This window comes from Bufo bufo, chromosome 1, assembly GCF_905171765.1.
Source record: "Bufo bufo chromosome 1, aBufBuf1.1, whole genome shotgun sequence".
Taxonomy (NCBI): Eukaryota; Metazoa; Chordata; class Amphibia; order Anura; family Bufonidae; genus Bufo; species Bufo bufo.
In genome coordinates, this window is record NC_053389.1 from 76,131,696 (window position 1) to 76,154,754 (window position 23,059).

General features: G+C 46.1%; 1 protein-coding gene across 1 annotated transcript; it reads right to left on the bottom strand.

Moving 5' to 3' along the window:
• Window positions 1-976: 976 nt before the first annotated feature.
• LOC120989008 (serine/threonine-protein phosphatase 6 catalytic subunit-like) lies at window positions 977-13,292 on the bottom strand. Its single transcript, XM_040416880.1, has 2 exons — window positions 12,371-13,292; window positions 977-1,035 (listed from the first exon to the last, which is right to left on the bottom strand). The coding sequence occupies exons 1-2, from the start codon at window positions 13,290-13,292 to the stop codon at window positions 977-979; spliced, it is 981 nt and encodes a 326-aa protein (XP_040272814.1).
• Window positions 13,293-23,059: the final 9,767 nt, after the last annotated feature.

Here is a 23,059-nt window from a genome sequence, read left to right on the forward strand (position 1 = left end):
CAGGCAAACAAACTGAAACCTGCTACATCAGTTGCTCTGTAGCTCTGCTGTACTGACAAGCTTAAATAGAATCTCTGCTTCTGCAGGATGCTACAACTTCTCTCTGTAGTCTGTCTCTTAAAGGGGTTGTCCGGGATCAAAATATTTTTTACAAAACAGTTTACTCACTATTAATAGCTGTTTCAAGGTCCCCCCAGATGTTTTTATGTATTTTTCGACATCCGCAGTGCTCCGACAGTCCCCCACTGATTGTTGACATCTATGTTTATGTGTGCGGTAACTTCCTGCTGCACTAGCTTCTGGATCCAAGCGCAGAGCAGCATCGCGTGGTTTCTGGTGTCTGTCTGCTCCTCCGTGCATCCGCCCCCCTGATTCATATGCCGCCTCCTGCCGCACATATTCCTCCCCCTTAGTTATGCCCCTAAACTCTGCCTCCTTCACTGATAATATAGCGCCCTGCCCGGTGACGTCACCGGACCAGAGGGGCGTAGCTTAGCGCGGTTTGTTGCCGCCTAGCTACCGCCCATCCATGCGCTGTGAATAATTACTTTGGCTGACGGTGACGTCACCGGGCTCCTTGCGAAGCGGAAGAAGAGGCTTCGCTCTGCAGAAAGGGACCCGGTACGTCACTGACTCTTAGAAGAACGGCACTTCCGGCTGAGATTTTGTGAATTGCAAAAGGGGCATCAGAAATGTCTGTTAAAGGTAGGACAGGCATGAATGTAATATTTAGGGGACTATTGTACATATATAACAATGTCCTCAATCCCGGACAACCCCTTTAAGTAATACCAGGGCAACTTTCCTCCTGGCTCCTGAGGCTTCAAGCTTTTGCCTCCTTGTCCAGCAGAGCTGAAGGTGCTCTGTTGGCTTGGCTTGGGACACGTCCAGGAGGGACATGCACCCTGCATAACCTCCCTCTTGCAGGGTGTAACTTACAACTCACTCTAACTAGTCTCCTCCCCTAGAGAGAGAATTAGAATGGAAAGAAGGTTCCATCCTCTGCAAATGTAGCACTGCCAAGTTTGCTGCCACCTTCAGATGAACCAGGTACATTACATGAACAATAACAGTTACATGAAATAGGTACGCACATTGTGTAGATCCTGAAATACATACGAGATGACACAAGGTTAACCATTAACCACCTCCGGACCGCTGTACGCACAGACGCGTCCTGGAGGTGGTTGATTCATTCCGAGTGGACGCATATACGCGTCATCTCGCGAGACGCGAGATTTCCTGTGAACGCGCGCACACAGGCGCGCGCGCTCACAGGAACGGAAGGTAAGAGAGTTGATCTCCAGCCTGCCAGCGGCGATCGTTCGCTGGCAGGCTGGAGATGTGTTTTTTTTAACCCCTAACAGGTATATTAGACGCTGTTTTGATAACAGCGTCTAATATACCTGCTACCTGGTCCTCTGGTGGTCCCATTTGTTTGGATCGACCACCAGAGGACACAGGTAGCTCAGTAAAGTCCCACCAAGCACCACTACACTACACTACACCCCCCCCCCGTCACTTATTAACCCCTTATTAGCCCCTGATCACCCCTAATCACCCCTGATCACCCCATATAGACTCCCTGATCACCCCCCTGTCATTGAATACCCCCCTGTCATTGATCAACCCCCTGTAAAGCTCCATTCAGATGTCCGCATGATTTTTACGGATCCACTGATAGATGGATCGGATCCGCAAAACGCATCCGGACGTCTGAATGAAGCCTTACAGGGTCATGATCAATGACTGTGGTTATCACCCCATATAGACTCCCTGATCACCCCCCTGTCATTGATCACCCCCCTGTCATTGATTACCCCCCTGTAAAGCTCCATTCAGACGTCCGCATGATTTTTACGGATCCACTGATAGATGGATCGGATCCGCAAAACGCATCCGGACGTCTGAATGAAGCCTTACAGGGGCATGATCAATGACTGTGGTGATCACCCCATATAGACTCCCTGATCACCCCCCTGTAAAGCTCCATTCAGATGTCCGCATGATTTTTACGGATCCACTGATAGATGGATCGGATCCGCAAAACGCATCCGGACGTCTGAATGAAGCCTTACAGGGGCATGATCAATGACTGTGGTTATCACCCCATATAGACTCCCTGATCACCCCCCTGTCATTGATCACCCCCCTGTCATTGATCACCCCCCTGTAAAGCTCCATTCAGACGTCCGCATGATTTTTACGGATCCACTGATAGATGGATCGGATCCGCAAAACGCATCCGGACGTCTGAATGAAGCCTTACAGGGGCATGATCAATGACTGTGGTGATCACCCCATATACACTCCCTGATCACCCCCCTGTAAAGCTCCATTCAGATGTCCGCATGATTTTTACGGATCCACTGATAGATGGATCGGATCCGCAAAACGCATCCGGACGTCTGAATGAAGCCTTACAGGGGCATGATCAATGACTGTGGTTATCACCCCATATAGACTCCCTGATCACCCCCCTGTCATTGATCACCCCCCTGTCATTGATTACCCCCCTGTAAAGCTCCATTCAGACGTCCGCATGATTTTTACGGATCCACTGATAGATGGATCGGATCCGCAAAACGCATCCGGACGTCTGAATGAAGCCTTACAGGGGCATGATCAATGACTGTGGTGATCACCCCATATAGACTCCCTGATCACCCCCCTGTCATTGATTACCCCCCTGTCATTGATCACCCCCCCTGTCATTGATCACCCCCCCTGTCATTGATCACCCCCCCTGTCATTGATCACCCCCCCTGTCATTGATCACCCCCCCTGTCATTGATCACCCCCCCTGTCATTGATCACCCCCCCTGTCATTGATCCCCCCCCCTGTCATTGATCACCCCCCCTGTCATTGATCACCCCCCTGTCATTGATCACCCCCCCTGTCATTGATCACCCCCCTGTCATTGATCAACCCCCTGTCATTGATCAACCCCCCTGTCATTGATCACCCCCCTGTAAGGCTCCATTCAGACATTTTTTTGGCCCAAGTTAGCGGAATTATTATTTTTTTTTCTTACAAAGTCTCATATTCCACTAACTTGTGACAAAAAATTAAATCTCACATGAACTCACCATACCCCTCACGGAATCCAAATGCGTAAAATTTTTTAGACATTTATATTCCAGACTTCTTCTCACGCTTTAGGGCCCCTAGAATGCCAGGGCAGTATAAATACCCCACATGTGACCCCATTTCGGAAAGAAGACACCCCCAGGTATTCCGTGAGGGGCATATTGAGTCCATGAAAGATTGAAATTTTTGTCCCAAGTTAGCGGAACGGGAGACTTTGTGAGAAAAAAATAAAAAATATCAATTTCCGCTAACTTGTGCCAAAAAAAAAAAATTTCTATGAACTCGCCATGCCCCTCATTGAATACCTTGGGGTGTCTTCTTTCCAAAATGGGGTCACATGTGGGGTATTTATACTGCCCTGGCATTCTAGGGGCCCCAAAGCGTGAGAAGAAGTCTGGTATCCAAATGTCTAAAAATGCCCTCCTAAATGGAATTTGGGCCCATTTGCGCATCTAGGCTGCAAAAAAGTGTCACACATCTGGTATCTCCGTACTCAGGAGAAGGTGGGGAATGTGTTTTGGGGTGTCATTTTACATATACCCATGCTGGGTGAGATAAATATCTTGGTCAAATGCCAACTTTGTATAAAAAAATGGGAAAAGTTGTCTTTTGCCAAGATATTTCTCTCACCCAGCATGGGTATATGTAAAAAGACACCCCAAAACACATTCCCCACCTTCTCCTGAATACGGCGATACCAGATGTGTGACACTTTTTTGCAGCCTAGGTGGGCAAAGGGGCCCATATTCCAAAGAGCACCTTTCGGATTTCACTGGTCATTTACCTACTTACCACACATTAGGGCCCCTGGAAAATGCCAGGGCAGTATAACTACCCCACAAGTGACCCCATTTTGGAAAGAAGACACCCCAAGGTATTCCGTGAGGGGCATGGCGAGTTCCTAGAATTTTTTATTTTTTGTCACAAGTTAGTGGAAAATGATGATTTTTTTTTTTTTTTTTTTTTTTCATACAAAGTCTCATATTCCACTAACTTGTGACAAAAAATAAAAACTTCCATGAACTCACTATGCCCATCAGCGAATACCTTGGGGTCTATTCTTTCCAAAATGGGGTCACTTGTGGGGTAGGTATAATGCCCTGGTATTTTAGGGGCCCAAATGTGTGGTAAGGAGTTTGAAATCAAATTCTGTAAAAAATGACGAGTGAAATCCGAAAGGTGCTCTTTGGAATATGGGCCCCTTTGCCCACCTAGGCTGCAAAAAAGTGTCACACATCTGGTATCTCCGTACTCAGGAGAAGGTGGGGAATGTGTTTTGGGGTGTCATTTTACATATACCCATGCTGGGTGAGATAAATATCTTGGTCAAATGCCAACTTTGTATAAAAAAATGGGAAAAGTTGTCTTTTGCCAAGATATTTCTCTCACCCAGCATGGGTATATGTAAAAAGACACCCCAAAACACATTCCCCAACTTCTCCCGAGTACGGAGATACCAGATGTGTGACACTTTTTTGCAGCCTAGGTGGGCAAAGGGGCCCATATTCCAAAGAGCACCTTTCGGATTTCACTGGTCATTTACCTACTTACCACACATTAGGGCCCCTGGAAAATGCCAGGGCAGTATAACTACCCCACAAGTGACCCCATTTTGGAAAGAAGACACCCCAAGGTATTCCGTGAGGGGCATGGCGAGTTCCTAGAATTTTTTATTTTTTGTCACAAGTTAGTGGAAAATGATGATTTTTTTTTTTTTTTTTTTTTCATACAAAGTCTCATATTCCACTAACTTGTGACAAAAAATAAAAACTTCCATGAACTCACTATGCCCATCAGCGAATACCTTGGGGTCTCTTCTTTCCAAAATGGGGTCACTTGTGGGGTAGTTATACTGCCCTGGCATTCTAGGGGCCCAAAGGTGTGGTAAGGAGTTTGAAATCAAATTCTGTAAAAAATGACGAGTGAAATCCGAAAGGTGCTCTTTGGAATATGGGCCCCTTTGCCCACCTAGGCTGCAAAAAAGTGTCACACATCTGGTATCTCCGTACTCGGGAGAAGTTGGGGAATGTGTTTTGGGGTGTCTTTTTACATATACCCATGCTGGGTGAGAGAAATATCTTGGCAAAAGACAACTTTTCCCATTTTTTTATACAAAGTTGGCATTTGACCAAGATATTTATCTCACCCAGCATGGGTATATGTAAAATGACACCCCAAAACACATTCCCCAACTTCTACTGAATACGGAGATACCAGATGTGTGACACTTTTTTGCAGCCTAGGTGGGCAAAGGGGCCCACATTCCAAAGAGCACCTTTCGGATTTCACTCGTCATTTTTTACAGAATTTGATTTCAAACTCCTTACCACACATTTGGGCCCCTAGAATGCCAGGGCAGTATAACTACCCCACAAGTGACCCCATTTTGGAAAGAAGAGACCCCAAGGTATTTCGTGATGGGCATAGTGAGTTCATGGAAGTTTTTATTTTTTGTCACAAGTTAGTGGAATATGAGACTTTGTAAGAAAAAAAAATCAAAAAAAAAAATCATCATTTTCCGCTAACTTGTGACAAAAAATAAAAAGTTCTATGAACTCACTATGCCCATCAGCGAATACCTTAGGGTGTGTACTTTCCGAAATGGGGTCATTTGTGGGGTGTTTGTACTGTCTGGGCATTGTAGAACCTCAGGAAACATGACAGGTGCTCAGAAAGTCAGAGCTGCTTCAAAAAGCGGAAATTCACATTTTTGTACCATAGTTTGTAAACGCTATAACTTTTACCCAAAGCATTTTTTTTTTACCCAAACATTTTTTTTTTATCAAAGACATGTAGAACAATAAATTTAGAGCTAAATTTATATATGGATGTCGTTTTTTTTGCAAAATTTTACAACTGAAAGTGAAAAATGTCATTTTTTTGCAAAAAAATCGTTAAATTTCGATTAATAACAAAAAAAGTAAAAATGTCAGCAGCAATGAAATACCACCAAATGAAAGCTCTATTAGTGAGAAGAAAAGGAGGTAAAATTCATTTGGGTGGTAAGTTGCATGACCGAGCAATAAACGGTGAAAGTAGTGTAGGTCAGAAGTGTAAAAAGTGGCCTGGTCTTTCAGGGTGTTTAAGCACTGGGGGCTGAGGTGGTTAAAGACAGTAGCGGGGTGAAAAAGGTGGTAATGGCTCTCTGGGTCATTACATTACTTAAAGGCAAGCCTCCCTCGGCTTGTGCTTAGGGTATGCTCTAAGGGTACCAAGTAAAAGTTAAAGTGCTGCCTGATAATACACATACATATAAAGACTGTTTATGTTACTATGGATACACACATAGCAACAGCTACCACTAGGTTTCTGCCCTTATGAGTAGGGTGTCTAATCACAGTTTTCCCTCTCAGTATAAACCAGTAAACCAAAATGTCTCCACCAAGGGCTCAAATACTCCACGACCTGGCCAAAGTCATATAGGGAGCGTGGGGGTGTCATGTACTGTAATCCCTCTACGATGCTAAGAGACGCCCGCAAATAGAAGGGTGGCTTCATCCTGTATTCCCTTCCTAGCACTAAGGTCTATAAATAGCTTTTCACACGGTCACCTTGATGACTAACAGGTAGCTACAAAATTTCCTTAAGGCAGTGCACAAGGCCTTAAGACACACTAGCTTAGGAGGTGGAGGCAATGCACTCTCATACCTCTAGGAGGACTAATCCCTCCAAACACATACAGTGGGGCAAAAAGTATTTAGTCAGCCACCAATTGTGCAAGTTCTCCCACTTAAAAAGATGAGAGGCCTGTAATTTTCATCATAGGTAAACTTCAAATATGAGAGACAGAATGAGAGGAAAGAATACAGGAAATCCCATTGTAGGATTTCTAATGAATTGGTAAATTCCTCGGTAAAATAAGTATTTGGTCACCTACAAACAAGCAAGATTTCTGGCTCTCAAAGACCTGTAACTTCTTCTTTAAGAGGCTCCTCTGTCCGCCACTCATTACCTGTATTAATGGCACCTGTTTGAACTTGTTACCAATATAACACACCTGTCCACAACCTCAGTCACACTACAAACTCCACTATGGCCAAGATCAAAGAGCTGTCGAAGGACATCAGAAACAAAATTGTAGACCTGTATCAGGCTGGGAAGACTGAATCTGCAATAGGCCAGCAGCTTGGTGTGAAGAAATCAACTGTGGGAGCAATTATTAGAAAATGGAAGACATACAAGACCACTGATAAACTCCCTCGATCTGGGGCTCCACGCAAGATCTCACCCCGTGGGGTCAAAATGATCACAAGAACGGTGAGCAAAAATCCCAGAACCACACGGGGGGATCTAGTGAATGACCTGCAGAGAGATGGGACCAAAGTAACAAAGGCTACCATCAGTAACACTACCCCGCCAGGGACTCAAATCCTGCAGTGCCAGACGTGTCCCCCTGCTTAAGCCAGTACATGTCCGGGCCCGTCTGAAGTTTGCTAGAGAGCATTTGGATGATCAAGAAGAGGATTGGGAGAATGTCATATGGTCAGATGAAACCAAAGTAGAATGTTTTGGTAAAAACTCAACTCGTCGTGTTTGGAGGAGAAAGAATGCTGAGTTGCATCTAAAGAACACCATACCTACTGTGAAGCATGGGGGTGGAAACATCATGCTTTGGGGCTGTTTTTCTGCAAAGGGACCAGGACGACTGATCCATGTAAAGGAAAAGAATGAAAGGGGCCATGTATCGTGAGATTTTGAGTTAAAAAAAACTCCTTCCATCAGCAAGGGCATTGAAGATGAAACATGGCTGGGTCTTTCAGCATGACAATGATCCCAAACACACCGCCCGGGCAATGAAGGAGTGGCTTCGTAAGAAGTATGTCAAGGTCCTGGAGTGGCCTAGCCAGTCTCCAGATCTCAAACCCATAGAAAACCTTTGGAGGGAGTTGAAAGTCTGTGTTGCCCAGCGACAACCCCAAAACATCACCAGCAACAGTGTGTGAAAACCTTGTGACGACTTACAGAAAACATCTGACCTCTGTCATTGCCAACAAAGGGTATATAACAAAGTATAGAGATGAACTTTTGTTATTGACCAAATACTAATTTTCCACCATAATTTTCAAATAAATTCTTTAAAAGAAAATCAGACAATGTGATTTTCTGGATTTTTTTTCTCTTTATGTCACTCATAGTTGAGGTATACCTAAGATAAAAATGACAGGCCTCTTTCATCTTTTTAAGTGGGAGAACTTGCACAATTGGTGGATGACTAAATACTTTTTTGCCCCACTGTATTAGCAGCAGTTTACCCTTGACGGTGTTAGATCTGCTTGTGACGTAACCAGACGTCCTCAGAGGCAGTCCATATGAGTGACGGTGTTAGATCTGCTTTTGACGTATATTGACGTCCTCAGAGGAAGTCCATATAAGCTAGAGAAGTAAGGTGCATACTATCTGGCTAAAGATAATCTGGCTAAAGATAAAGTGCAAATTGCCTACAAAAAGTGCTTATAATCATATTGCGGCACCTGTAAAGAAATACACACAATGGGCACAATATATTTTAATGTTGCTGAAAACTGGAAAAGGTTTGTGCAAAAACAGTGCAAATATATACTGCAATTAAATAGTGCAATTAAAGAATGCAATAAAATCACATTTGAGTCCTTTCTTCAGTGCTTGTAGATAAAGTGCACCTGGAATGGAACTTTAAGTGCAACAGTCCTTTGTAATCCATGGGAAATAATAACGTCATTATTTGTAATACAAATGAGGTAGTAAAAGTCATTTGTAATCCACGTAAGGCAATAATGGTATTTGTAATCCACATGATGTAAAATAGCAACACAGGATAATGAGAACCCTTTTGGCAAAGGGGGCTCCCAAAAAAAGGAATGGGCGCTGTTGAGCGCAACTTGGAGATATCTTGCTGTTGGGGGGAATCTAACTAAACATGACCATCCGGGTTAGGACACAACGAGGGCAACTTGAAACATAAAAACATGAGAACAATGCCAACAGGCCCTCACCCTTCAGCCTTTACGCCGTGGCTCCCAGAAGTCTTTACTTTTTCTTTAAAAGATGCTTGACAGAGTAGCTCTTTAGGGGAAGGACCTGAGGTCCTCCTTGCTGCTGTAATTGGTGGAGGGGTGATTAGGCATAATAATGCTATTGCCAGTGGCAAACGGGTGGTTAGGGGTCACAATTCTGCTCTCAGTGGGTGAGAGGTAACAATGCTGCTTTTAGTGGGTGAGAGGTAACAATGCTGCTGTTAGTGGATGAGGGTGGTTAGAAGTAACAATGCTGCTGCCAGTGGTGGAGTTTTTTTTATTTTTTTATTTTTATGTCTGATTTTTATTTTTTGCATTCGTCATGGGACAACCCCTTTAAGGCCTAACCTAATCTAAGAAGGGAAGTGGAGAAAGCTTTACTGTCTACTAGTAGGTGCTCAATTAGCAGTACAATTTCTCAATGAAAAAAAATATAATAAATTCATACATACACATTTCATGTTCGATAAGGCTACTTTCACAGTTGCGTTTGGTGCGGATCCGTCATGGACAGATCCGTTCAGATAATACAACCGCATGCATCCGTTCAGAACGGATCCGTTTGTATTATCTTTAACATAGCCAAGACGGATAAGTCTTGAACACCATTGAAAGTCAATAGGAGATGGATCCATTTTCTATTGTGCCAGATTGTGTCAGTGAAAACGGATCCGTCCCCATTGACTTACATTGTGTGTCAGGACGGATCCGTTTGGCTCAGTTTTGTGAGACGGAAACAAAACGCTGCAGGCAGTGTTTTGGTGTCTGCCTCCAAAGCGGAATGGAGACTGAACTGATGCAAAAACTGATGCATTCTGAGCAGATCCTTTTCCATTCAGAATGCATTAGGGCAAAACTGATCCATTTTGGACCGCTTGTGAGAGCCCTGAAACGGATCTCACAAACGGAAAGCCAAAACGCCAGTGTGAAAGTAGACTAAGTTAAAAGAAAGGCAAGATGCAGCATTTCAGCAGCAAAGTGCTTAACCGCTTTACGTCCGCCCATAGGATATTAACGTCCAATGGGTGGACCTCTATTTCTGAAAGCACGTTTTAGAACGTCCTTTCAGAAATAGCAGCTGCACGCTAATCGTACAGCTGCTGATCGGGTTGCCCGCTGTCAGTGACAGCAGGGCAACCCTAAGACAAGGCAGGGACAGTGCCCAGGTGTCCCTGCCTTCCGGATCGCTGCAGACACAGCGCTCACTGAGCGCTGTGTATGCAGAGCAGGAAGCACTATGCGCTTCCTGTTCCGGCCCGGCGGTCATGTGACCGCCGGCACCGGAGAGTGCAGGAGCTGTGTGAGGTCTCTCAGAGACCTCGATCAGCCCTGCTGTAAGGCTGTACGGCGCAGGATTGCTGCTGTACAGCCTCTATAGGGGTGCATTTGTCCTGTAACTGGGGCTACTATGTCAGCCCCAGTTACAGGAGAAATCAACAGTGAAAAAAAAAGTTTCACATGTAAAAAAAAAAAAGTCCCCAAGTAAGGAATGAAAAAAAAAAGTTAAAAATAGAAAAAATAAAAAAAAGTATACATATTAGGTATTTCCGCGTCCGTAAAAAACAGCTCTATAAAAATATCACATGACCTAACCCCTCGGGTGAACACCGTAAAAAAAAAAAAAAACACTGTGTCAAAACAAGCAATTTTTGTCACCTTGCATCACAAAAGGTGCAACACCAAGTGATCAGAAACGTGTATGTCCCACAAAATAGTACCAATAAAACCGTCACCTCATCCCGCAAAAAAAAGCCCCTACATAAGAAAATCTCTCAAAAAATAAAAAAACTATAGCTCTCAGAACATGGACACATTAAAACATAATTTTTTTGTTTCAAAAATGCTATTATTGTGTAAAACTTTAATAAATGAGAAAAAGTATACATATTAGGTATCGCCACGTCCGTAACAATCTGCTCTATAAAAATGTCACTTGACTGAACCCCTCAGGTGAACGCTGTAAAAATAAATAAATAGAAACTGTGCTAAAACAACCAATTTTTTGGTCACCTTGCCCCATAAAGTGTTATAATGAATGATCAAAAAATCATATGTACCCAAAAATAGTACTAATACAACGGGCACCTAATCCCATAGTTTCCAAAATGGGGTCACTTCTTGGGAGTTTCTACTGTAAGGGTGCATCAGGGGGCTTCAAATGGGACATGGCATCTAAAAACCATGTGGAGTTCCTTTTCTTCTGCGCCCTGCCGTGTGCCCATACAGCAGTTTATGACCACATGTGGGGTGTTTCTGTAAACCGAAGAATCTGGGTAATAAATATTGAGTTTTGTTTGGCTGTTAACCATCGATGTGTTAAAGAAAAAAATTGATTAAAATGGAAAATCTGCCAAAAAAGTGAAATTTAAAAATTTGATCTCCATTTTCCTTTAATTCTTGTGGAACGCCTAAAGGGTTAACAAAGTTTGTAAAATCGGTTTTGAATACCTTGAGGGGTGTAGTTTCTACAATGGGGTCATTTATGGGGGTATCCACTATGTAGGCCCCACAAAGTGACTTCATACCTGAACTGGTCCTTAAAAAGTGGGTTTTGGCAATTTTCTTAAAAATTTGAAGAATTGCTTCTAAACTTCTAAGCCTTCTAACGTCCTAAAAAAATAAAATGACATTTCCAAAATGATGCCAACATAAAGTAGACATATGGGGAATGTTAAATAATAAATATTTTATGAGGTATCACTTTCTGTTTTAAAAGCAGAGAAATTGAAATTTAGAAAATTGCGAATTTTTCAAATTTTTGGGTAAATTTGGGATTTTTTCATAAATAAAGGTGAAATATTTTGACTCAAATTTATGACTATCATGAAGTACAATGTGTCACGAGAAAACAATCTCTGAATGACTTGGATAAATAAAGGCGTTCCAAAGTTATTACCACATAAAGTGAGATATGTCAGTTTTGCAAAATTTGGCCTGGTCAGAAAGGGGGCAAATGGCCCAGATGGCAAGTGGTTAAGGGTTCATTCACACGACCGTATTTTTGGCTCCCATTCATTTCAATGGGGCCGCAAAATATGCGGACGGCACACAATGTGCTGTCCGCATCCGTAGATCCGTTCCACAGCCCCGTAAAAAAGATAGAGCATGTCCTATTCTTGTCCGCAATTGCGGACAAGAATAGGCATTTCTATCATAGGGCCGGCTACATTCACACGGCCGGTATCCGTGTTTTGCTGATCCGCAATTTGCGGACTGCAAAACACATATGGTCGTGTGAATGTAGCCTAAAACAGACAAAAAAATAATAATAATTCCAGCACAGTACACGGAAGGTGGAGGGACCTCAGGAAGTACGGTGTGGTGGTTCTGGGTGGGATCACCCGTTCTGAATCTGGGACAGCGCAGAACAGTTTTGGCTCCCGTGTGTTCACATCCTTGAAAACCATAACGGACGCAATGTTGCCACAGCGGTAGCAATAGTTTGGGGCGGACCAGATGGTCACCAGCTTTTCGTCAAACATAAACTTGTAGCCCTGATGCGCTCGACAGATAAGTTTCAGGTTATTTATGTGCACAAACTGATTGGTGACCTTGGCACCAAACAGCCAGCCTGCCCCTCTGGGGCTGATAGCCCAAGTGTCCACGTCCTCGGGGTCTGACCATACCAAGTCACAGAAGGCTCCTTTGTGAGGGATTTCTTGATTACGATCAATGGTCCGAATCTGATCCAAAGTCTTTATGTCTGCAGACAGTCCGCCATGTACACAGAAAATCTGCTCATCTACTAAGGCTGCCACTGTCAGCATGTTAAACACCTCGGTACAGCGCCGCCATGCACTGGCATTTCCATATTTCGTTTGGCACTCATGGTAGAATCTGTAGACTTGTGTGATGTGTCTGCTCTCGTGATTCCCTCTCAGCAGGGTGATGCGGTTCGGCCACTTGGCTTTCAGAGCAAGAAGGTAGGTGAAGGTTTCCAGGCTGTAATATCCTCGGTCTACAAAGTCTCCCATAAATATGTAACTTGTGTCAGGGACTTGGCCCCCGGTTCTGAACAGCTCACATAGATCATAGAACTGCCCGTGTATATCTCCGCAGACTGTGACTGGAGTAGATATGGGCTGGACGTCGGACTCCTCCAGCAGCAGATCACACACATAGTCACATAAGCGCTTCAGGTCATCCTCCGGTAAATACTTGCACTGCCGGGCGATTTCCACATACTTGTCCAGGTCCAGGGGCGCCATCTTGCTTTAGGTTGGTAACAGTTAGAGCGGGAGGCACCGGGATGATGTCACTTCCGGCCCGGAGCCGGTGGAGGGTGGTTGTTAGTGGGTGAGGGCTGTTAGGGGTAAAAATGCTGCTGTCAGAGAGGGTCTTTCAGGGTAACAATGCTGTTTGTGAGTGGAGGGGTGGTTAGGTGTAACAATACTGCTGCCAGTCAGGGAGGGGTAGTTAGAAGTAATAATGTTGCTACCAGTGGTTGATGGGTGGTTAGGGGTAACAATTCTGCTGTGGAAGAAGGGTGCTTAAAGGGGTTCTGCTGCTGCAGTTTGTTTAAACTGATGATCTATCCTCTGGATAGATCATCAGCATCTGACTGGCCGGCGTCCGACACCCGGGACCACCGCCGATCAGCTGTTTGAGAAGGCAGCGGCGCTGGCAGTAGTGGCGCGGCCTTCTCACTGTTTACCACTGGCCCAGTGACGTCACAACTAGTATCAATGGCCCGGGCGGGGCTAAGCTCTGTTAACTTGAATGGAGCTTAGCCCCTCCCCGGCCATTGATACTAGTCGTGACGTCACTGGGCCTGCGGTAAACAGTGAGAAGGCCGCGCCACTACTGCCAGCGCCGCTGCCTTCTCAAACAGCTGATCGGCGGGGATCCCGGGTGTCGGACCCCCGCCAGTCAGATGCTCATAATCTATCCAAAGGATAGATCATCAGTTTAAACAAACTGCAGAACCCCTTTAAAGGATATGGACACCTTTGTAAATTAATTAATTTATATTGTGTGAGAAAATTATTTCTCCAGTTGGTTCTGTTTATCTTTTTTCGTTTTTGATCTACAGCCTGCTGTGCTTCCTATGCACAGCAGGCTGCTCTCAGTGGATTGCTTGCTCCTTGCTCTACACGGCAGCGTGCATTGTCTCCCTCCTCCAACTCCCCCCCCCTCCCCTTCAGGATGTCAGAGTGGTGCACACTGTCAGCTGTAACATACAGCTGACAGTCTGCTTCAAACTGCAGACATAACCCCTTCCATGCTGCAGTCCTTACATACACTGTATGTAAGGGGCTAACCATAAGGCCGCCGTTCTGCTGTGGCAGCGGCCTGATGCTGTGGCACTAACCCCCCCTCCCTTTTCCCCTCTTTAGGATGGTCGTCACCCCCCAGCCCTAAGGACTAACCATCGGGCCGCTGCTCTACCCTCCCCAGGATGCCCAAGTGGCACAAGCTCCCCCCCTCCCCTCAGAATGGCCGAGTGGCATAACCTCCCCACCACTTCTCCCCCTTTCAGGGTGGCAGCAGGGCGGAGTGTAAGGCTACTTTCACACTCGCGTTTGGTGTGGATCCGTCATGGATCTGCACAAACGCTTCCGTTCAGATAATACAACCATCTGCATTCGTTCAGAACGGATCCGTTTGTATTATCTGTAACATGGCCAAAACGGATCCGTCTTGAACATCATTGAAAGACAATGGAGGACGGATCCGTTTTCTATTGTGTCAGTGAAAACGGATCCGTCCCCATTGACTTACATTGTTTGCCTCCGCATCGTCAGGCGGACACCAAAATGCTGCAAGCAGCGTTTTGGTGTCTGCCTCCAGAGCGGAATGGAGGCGGAACGGAGGCAAACTGATGCATTCTGAGCGGATCCTTTTCCATTCACAATGCATTAGGGCAAAACTGATCTGTTTTGGACCGCTTGTGACGGATCTCACAAATGGAAACCAAAACGCCAGTGTGAAAGTAGCCTAAGCTGTAATGTACAGCTGACACTCTGCTTGAAATGGCTGAAATCGGTGCTGGCACCAGTGTCGGCGTTTAACCCTTTATATGCCGCGGTCCTTAGTGTGACACTATACAGTGTATTGCAGAGGCATCAGACCCACTGGATCTTCAAGAACCAAGTGGGTCTGGGTCAAAAAAGTAAAAAAAAATAAAAAAAATAAAGTAAAAAAAAATCTAACTTCTTCCTAACCGCACATATAATTGGTTAAAAATTGAAAAAATAAAAAAATACTAAACATTTTTTTTGGTATTGCCACGTCTGTAACGACCTTCTCTATAAAAATATCACATGAGCTAACCCGTCTGGTGAACACTTTAAAAAAAAAAAAAAAAAAAAAACCCTGCCAAAATTTTTTTTTTTTTATCACCTTACAATACAAAAAGTGTAATACCAAGCGATCCAAAACATATGTGTCCTAAAATGTTACTAATCAAAGCGTCATCTCATCCCGCAAAAAATGAGACCCTACATAACACAGTCCCCCAAAAAAACAAAACAATGGCTTTTAGAAAATGGAGACACAAAAACATGATTTTTTTTCAAAAATACTTTTATTGTGTAAATTTTTTTTAAAAAAAATGCACATTTTAGGTATCGCCGTGTCCGTAATGACCTGCTCTATAAAAATATTATGTGATCCAACCTGTCTGGTGAACGCCGTAAAAAATAAAATAAAAAATGTGCCAAAAAAGCAATTTTTTTATCACCTTACATCACAAAAAGAGTAATACCAAGTGATCAAAAAGTTATATGTGCCACAAAATGGTACCAATCAAACCGTCATATCATCCCGCAAAAAATGAGACCCTGCCTATGGCCTCTTGCACACGAATGTTTATTTATTTTTCGTTTACGTTCCGTTTTTTGGGTTCCGTATACGGACGGTATACGGAACTATTAATTTTAATGGATCCACAAAAAAAAAAGACTTATGCCTTCCGTTTCCGTTTTTCCGTTCCGTTCAAAGTTAGAACATTTCCTATTGTCCGCATAACGGACAAGGATATTACTGTTCTATCAGGGGCCAGCTGTTCCGTTCCGCAAAAAAATGGAATGCACACAGACGTCATCCGTATTTTTTGCGGATCCGTATTTTGCGGACCGCTAAATACTGAAAAAGCCATACGGTCGTGTACAAGAGGCCTAAGATAATCGTCCAAAAAATGGCTTTCAGAAAATGGAGCCACAAAAATCGTTAATTTCTAACGATAATTTGTTTTCCCTTAGTCCTAACAGCAGCACAGATGGGGTTAACTGCCCCTGTGGACTGGTAGGACTGGCGGAATTTTAATGAGCCCAAGAACCAATAAACGATCTTCAGCTCCCTGAAAGGGAGGAGATCACCCCCCAGCCCACCGTGTTTTTAACAAGCATAATGTATCTAGGGAGGGATATTTGTGTGCTGCTGTTAGGACTAAGGGAAAACAAATTATCGTTAGAAATTAACGATTCCCTTACGTCCTACCAGCAGCACAGATGGGGAGATAGCAAGAAGAATCCCCTAGGGAGGGTCCTCATGCCTGGCAGAACTAAGAACAGTCTGCCCAAAAGCCGAAAACTCTGCCATCCTAGCATCTATCCTATAATGGCTGATGAAGGTTGACTCAGAGCTCCAGGAGGCCGCCTTACAGATCAACTCTAAGGGGAGGAGACTTCTCTCCGCAACCGAGGTGGAGACCGCCCTAGTAGAATGGGCTCTCACAAACTCAGGAGGATCTAAGGATTGGGAGACGAAAGCTTCCATAATGGCCTCCTTGATCCAGCGACTAATGGTGGCTTTAGACGCTTTACGGCCTTTAGACTTACCGGCAAACAGGATAAGAAGATTCTCATCTATCCTGAACTCTCTAGATCTATCCACATAGATCTGGAGGCATCTTGAAATATCTAGCGGGTCTCTAGCTGGAGTATCAGAGGAGGAGGCTGTAAACAAAACTGGTAAAGAGATTACCTGATTGATATTCTGGAAAGTAGGCACCTTAGGCCTGAAGTAGGGTAAAAACTGCAGGAGTACTCTATCCTGTAGGAAAATAATGTACAGGTGAATTGCAGAGAAAGCCTGCAATTCAGAAATTCTTTTGGCTGAAGCTATAGCCAGAAGAAAGACCATCTTTAGAGTCAAAAATTTGAGATTTACCTCCTCCAAGGGCTCGAAGGGGGGAGATGCTAGCCCCCTGAGAACTACTGAAAGATCCCATTGGGGGATAGGTTTCAGTATAGTAGGCTTTAGTCTTTCAGCTCACTTCAGGAAGCGTTTAATGAGTGGGTCCCGAGAATGTGGCCTGTTGAGACAGGCCGAGATGGCATAAACCTGTACCTTCAAGGTAGCTTGAGATAGTTCTCTATCTAATCCATCTTGAAGAAATTGAAGTATCGCAGGAAGGGGCGGATCTGCGGACGCCACCTGTCTGGAATCACACCATGCCACGAAGATTCTCATGATCCTGGAGTAGGCCTTCTTTGTAGACTCTGCTCGGGAATGCGACAAAGTTCTCAGGACCGACTCGGAAAGCCCTTCTATGTTGGGAAGGGACTGATCAACCTCCAGGCTGTCAGGTTGAACCTGTGCAGATCTGGGCAGAGGTGAGTGTCCCACGACACCAGGGTCTGCTCCGGGGGGAGTCTCCAGTATTGTCCCCGACTCATCTGAATGAGCTGGGTAAACCAGGATCTTCTGGGCCAAAACGGTATGATGGCTATTACCGAGGCCTGATCCTGACGGATTTTCATCAATACCCTCGGTATCATGGAAAACGGAGGGAAGATGTAAGCCAGCCTGAACCTCCACGGTATTGACAGAGCATCTATCGCCAGGGGGTTGTCTTCCCTGTAGAGGGAACAGAACCTCAGCACCTTGGCGTTGAACCTGGTTGCCATGAGATCCACTTCTGGCATACCCCATCTGTGAACTAGCTGCCTGAAGATCTCCGGATGCAGAGACCACTCCATGGTCGGTAATCCTCGACTTAAGCGGCCCGCTATCATATTGAGGGAGCCTCGAATATGAACGGCAGATAGATGGGAAAGGTTTGTCTCTGCCCACCAAAGAATCACCCCGATCTCTGACAGAAGGGGCAATGATCTTGTGCCTCCCTGTTTGTTTATATAGAGAACTGCAGTCATATTGTCTGACTGGACTTTCACTGCTTTGCCCCGGATTTGAGGGGCAAAGTGAAGGAGGGCTAGCCGGATAGCTCGCATCTCGCGAAGATTGGAGGAAAGACGCCGCTCCAGAGGGGACCAAGATCCCTGAATTGGGGATCCATCCAGGTGAGCGCCCCAGCCTACAAGGGATGCGTCTGTAGTCAATATGACCCAAGCTGGTTGGGTCATACACTTCCCTGGTGGTAGCTGAAACCACCATCTGAGGGAATTCCGGGTTTGACCGGACAGGGAGCACAGGGAATCTAGCCCCGCAGGGCTGCCGTTCCATAGGTGTAAGACCTCCGACTGAAGAGGACGGAGGTGCCATAGCGCCCAAGGGACTGCATCCGCAGCCGCTGACATGAGCCCCAGCATCTTCATGAGAGTCCGGATAGAGACTCGACGAGGGACATAAAGGACCTTTGCCAGGTCCTGAATCCGCGCTCTCCTTTCTGGAGTCAACCGGAGGGACATCTCCACAGAGTCGACCACGAATCCTAAGTAATGGATTGAAGTCGATGGGCTCACATTCGACTTCTGCCAGTTGATAATCCAGCCTAGGCGGAAGAGAAAAGAGATTGCGACCTGAAGATGGTGGGTAAGGATCGGAACTGAAGAGGCTATGAAAAGCCAATCGTCCAGATAAGGAATAATAGTCAGTCCTTGAAGTCTCAAAGCTGCCACCACCGACACCACCACCTTGGTGAAGATAAGGGGGGCAGAAGAGATTCCGAAGGGAAGCGCGGCGAACTGAAAGTGCCTGCGAACCCCTGAAATCTTGACCGCGATCCTGAGGAGTTTCCGGGACGCGGAATGGATCGGAATGTGAAGATACGCATCCTTGAGGTCCAGAGTAGCCATGACGTCCCCAGGGTTGAGGATATGGCTGACTGACCTTATGGTTTCCATGCGAAACCTTGTTTTACTTATAAATCGATTGAGAAATCTCAAGTCGATGATCATCCGGAGATCTCCCGTCTTTTTGGGAACCAGGAACACTGGTGAATAAATCCCTAGGCCCCTCTCCCCTGCCGTCACCTCCTCTAGGGCTCCCTTGGAAATATAGTCCTGAATGTAAGATTCTAGGACCACTTGTTTGGCAGACCCGAAGTTTCGTGTGGCGATGAATCTCTCTGGGGGGAGAGAGATAAGATCTACCCGGTACCCGACGGAAACTATGTCCTGGACCCAGGGGTCTGCAATCAACCGGCTCCAAGAGTCTTTGAAATGGGTAAGACGACCCCCCACGGGAATCTGAGGGAGGGGTACGGGAAAATCTAGGGGGGATACTGCAGGGGCAGCAGGGCTTATCCAAGAGCCTCGAAGAGGCCCATAGTCAGGAGGGTTTTGCCTCCCTGGTGGGTTTGCGGGAGCGTCTCGAATATTTACGAGACGGTCCCCCCCAATCTCTGCGTCTAGACTGCTGCCCTGGACGACCTCCGCCTTTCTTCTCCTGCCTGGGGCGTCCCCGAAAAGGCTGCTGGGGGAGGCTCTTCCCCTTTTTATCGGAGAGCCCCTCCATTATCTTGTCCAATTCGGACCCGAATAGCCTATCCGGTTCGAAGGGGAGCCCACAAAGGTTAAACTTGGATGCGTTATCCGCGATCCACGGTTTCAGCCAAAGTGGTCTGCGGGCAGCTGAAACTAGGGCCATAGTCTTGGCGGCCAGCTTCAGCTGCATCTGGGAGGAATCGACTAGAAAGTCCATAGCCAGATTGGCTGACTTGAAGGCTGCCAGGATGTCGTCTCTTGATACGCTCTGATCCACGTCCGTCTGGATTTGATTGAGCTTGGAGCGTAGATAGGCGGCTACCTCTGTGGCCGCAATTGAAGTTGATGCGGAGGCAGCGGCCGCCGCGTAACTCCTCCTAAGGGTGCACTCTGCCCTCCGGTCTAGAGGGTCCTGCAGACTAGACCCATCGTCTGCAGGGACTAGAGTGTGCCGGGACAACTGGCTATAGCCATGTCCACCTTGGGAACGGAACCCCACGATTCCACCAAGGGTTTAGCCATCGGGTACATGAGTCTGAATTTTCTGGTGAGCACTGGACCTTTCTCAGGCTTTTTCCACTCTGTGCGCATCACAGAGAGGAGGGTCTCATCCGCTCTAAAGACACGCTGTGTCCGACCGGCGGGATCGGAGGACTCCCCCATGTCAACATCCTGGTCCCCCGACCTGATGGACTTGAGTAACTTCTGCGTCTTTTCTGTAGGGAAAAAGCAAGAAGTAGATTCTTCTTCCTCAGAAGAAGAAGACCCCACAGAACAGGGGGTAGGTCTTTTGACCGGTGCGACCACCTCCATGGGAGTCTGAGAGGGACCTGGTAGCCTCTCATTAAGCAGCTGAACTACTCCCTTAATGGAATCATCCACGTATGTCTTTGTCCACTGGAACATTTCCTGCATCGTGGGTTCCGTGGATGCCGTGCGACAACTCTCACATCTGGAGTAAGGACAGCTGTCATCTAAGGGTGTGTTACATTCGTAACATGCCAAATGCTTCCTCTTGGCCCCAGCCTTCCGCTGATCCAGTTCCTTAGGGGAAGCCATAGTCTGTAATGGAAAGAAACAAAATAGGTCATAACACCTACAATACCAGGAGGTGGAGAAAACCAGACCTTAAGGGGGCCCACCAGCACTAGAAGAAATAGAGCTGAAAGAAGAGGAACAACAAAACCCAAGCAAAGCAATACTGCAAGAATATCACAAAGCACAGGGAGCTCTGGAGCTAACTTGTGAAAACGACGCAACCAGAGCACAGACTGATGGGCTCTGGGCGCTTAAAAGGAGGAAGCCCCGCCCACTGGGCGGGTCCTGAAACATAATTAGCCCAAAGAAAAAACAGAGCCTATACTGGCTCTACTTATTCTAAAATATCTCCCCAGATTAATCCTGAGTCCAGGATGTCTCTATAGGGAGCTAGCTTAAAGAAATGGTGAGTTTTTAAAACCTCACCGCATCGCTCCGAAAAACCAGAAGTGACGTAGCGCACCTAGAGCGCGTCACTTCCGGAAAATGGCGGCGCCCATAGCGCCGCACACATGCGGTAACGGAGGGACGGAGCACCGTATACAGAGATGAAAGAAGAGGGGAGGGGACACCCCCCTCCCCGACGGTACCCCAGACAGAAATCGCCGTGATCAGGCCTAAAATAAAGGCACTGAGATCCATAGAAAAGGCGAGCTAAGCTTAAGGAGGAAAAGAGCCCCTAAGCACTCTTCAGCTCCCTGAGGGGGAGCGACACGCCAGTCCACCTGTCCAGAGGACAGAAAAAAACACGGTGGGCTGGGGGGTGATCGCCTCCCTTTCAGGGAGCTGAAGATCGTTTATTGGTTCTTGGGCTCATTAAAATTCTGCCGGTCCTACCAGTCCACAGGGGCAGTTAACCCCATCTGTGCTGCTGGTAGGACGTAAGGGAACATGATTTTTTCCCCAAATTATTTTATTGTATAAAACCAAAATAAAAAAAAATAGACATATTAGGTATCGCCGCATCCGTTACAACCTGCTCTATAAAAATATCTCATGACCTACGCTGTTAGGTGAACATTGTAAGGCTACTTTCACACGTTTTTGGCGGATCTGTCATGGATCTGCCAAAACGGATCCATTACAATAATACAACTGTCTGCATCCGTCATGAACGGATCCGTTTGTATTATCTGTAACATAACCAAGACAGATTCGTCATGAACTCCATTGAAAGTCAATGGAGGACAGATCGGTTTTCTATTGTGTCAGAGAAAACGGATCCGTCCCCATTGACTTGCATTGGGGGTCATGCCAGATCCGTCTTGCTCTGTATCCCAGGACGGAAAGCAAACTACAACATGCTGCAGTTTGCTCTCCGGTATGGGAACGCAACTAAATGGAACAGAATGCATTTTAGAGCATTCCGTTCTGTTCAGTTTTGTCCCCATTGAAAATAAATGGGGACAAAACTGAAGGATTTTTTCCGGTATTGAGCCCCTATGACAGATCTCAATACCAGAAAACTAAAACACTATTGTGAAAGTAGCCTAAAGAAACAAGTGTATTCTTATTATGTGCTGCATTACGGTAAGATATGGGGTAATTGATTTTTAGTGCACAAAGGTGTCCATAGCCTTTAAGGGTAATAATGCTACTGTCAGTTGAGGATGGGTGGTCAGGAGTAACAATCCTGCTGTCATTAATGGAGGGGTGGCCAGGGGTAACAATTATTGATCGACCGATATAGATTTTTTAGAGCCGATACCGATAACCTGTGAACTTTCAGGCGGATAGCCGATAACTTATACCGATATTCCCTATTCACCCTAATAGAGCTGTATTAGGGTGATTAGGACTTCACACTCTCCCTGCTGCCCTGTGCACAGTACACACAGCAGCAGGGAGCTTACCATGGCAGCCAGGGCTTCAGTAGCGTCCTGGCTGCCATGGTAACCGATCAGAGCCCCAGGATTACACTGCTGGGGCTCCAATCAGAAGCTGCCACTGACACCAATGAGGAGGAGGGGAGGGGACCCTGTGGCCACTGCCACCAATGACTTTAATACTGGGGGGGGGGGCGCACTGCGCCACCAATGATAATTAACCTTTAATACAGATACAGGAGATGGGTACAGCCGGCACCCACCTCCCGTATTTGTATTAAAATTATCATTGGCACAGTAGCCAGGCACCTGCAATGCTGGCTGCTTGACTCTGGGGAGGACACTCAGGAGGAGGAGGATGCTGCCGTTCGTCGAGCACCCTAGCTGAGACGGCGCAGCGGTAAACCCTCCCCTGTCCCTCCTCCTGCTTTAATATTAGCCAGACATTCATTAGTGGCAGTGGTGCGGGCAGCTTCAGAGCCCACCCATTTTATTGGGCTC

Excerpts from the sequence above, each read along its gene's own strand:
- LOC120989008 (XM_040416880.1), bottom strand. The coding sequence starts at position 13,292 with ATGGCGCCCCTGGACCTGGACAAGTATGTGGAAATCGCCCGGCAGTGC. Across the intron at positions 1,036-12,370 it reads GAGGTCCCTCCACCTTCCGT|GTGGCAGCAAACTTGGCAGT; the intron begins GTACTGTGCTGG and ends GTTCATCTGAAG.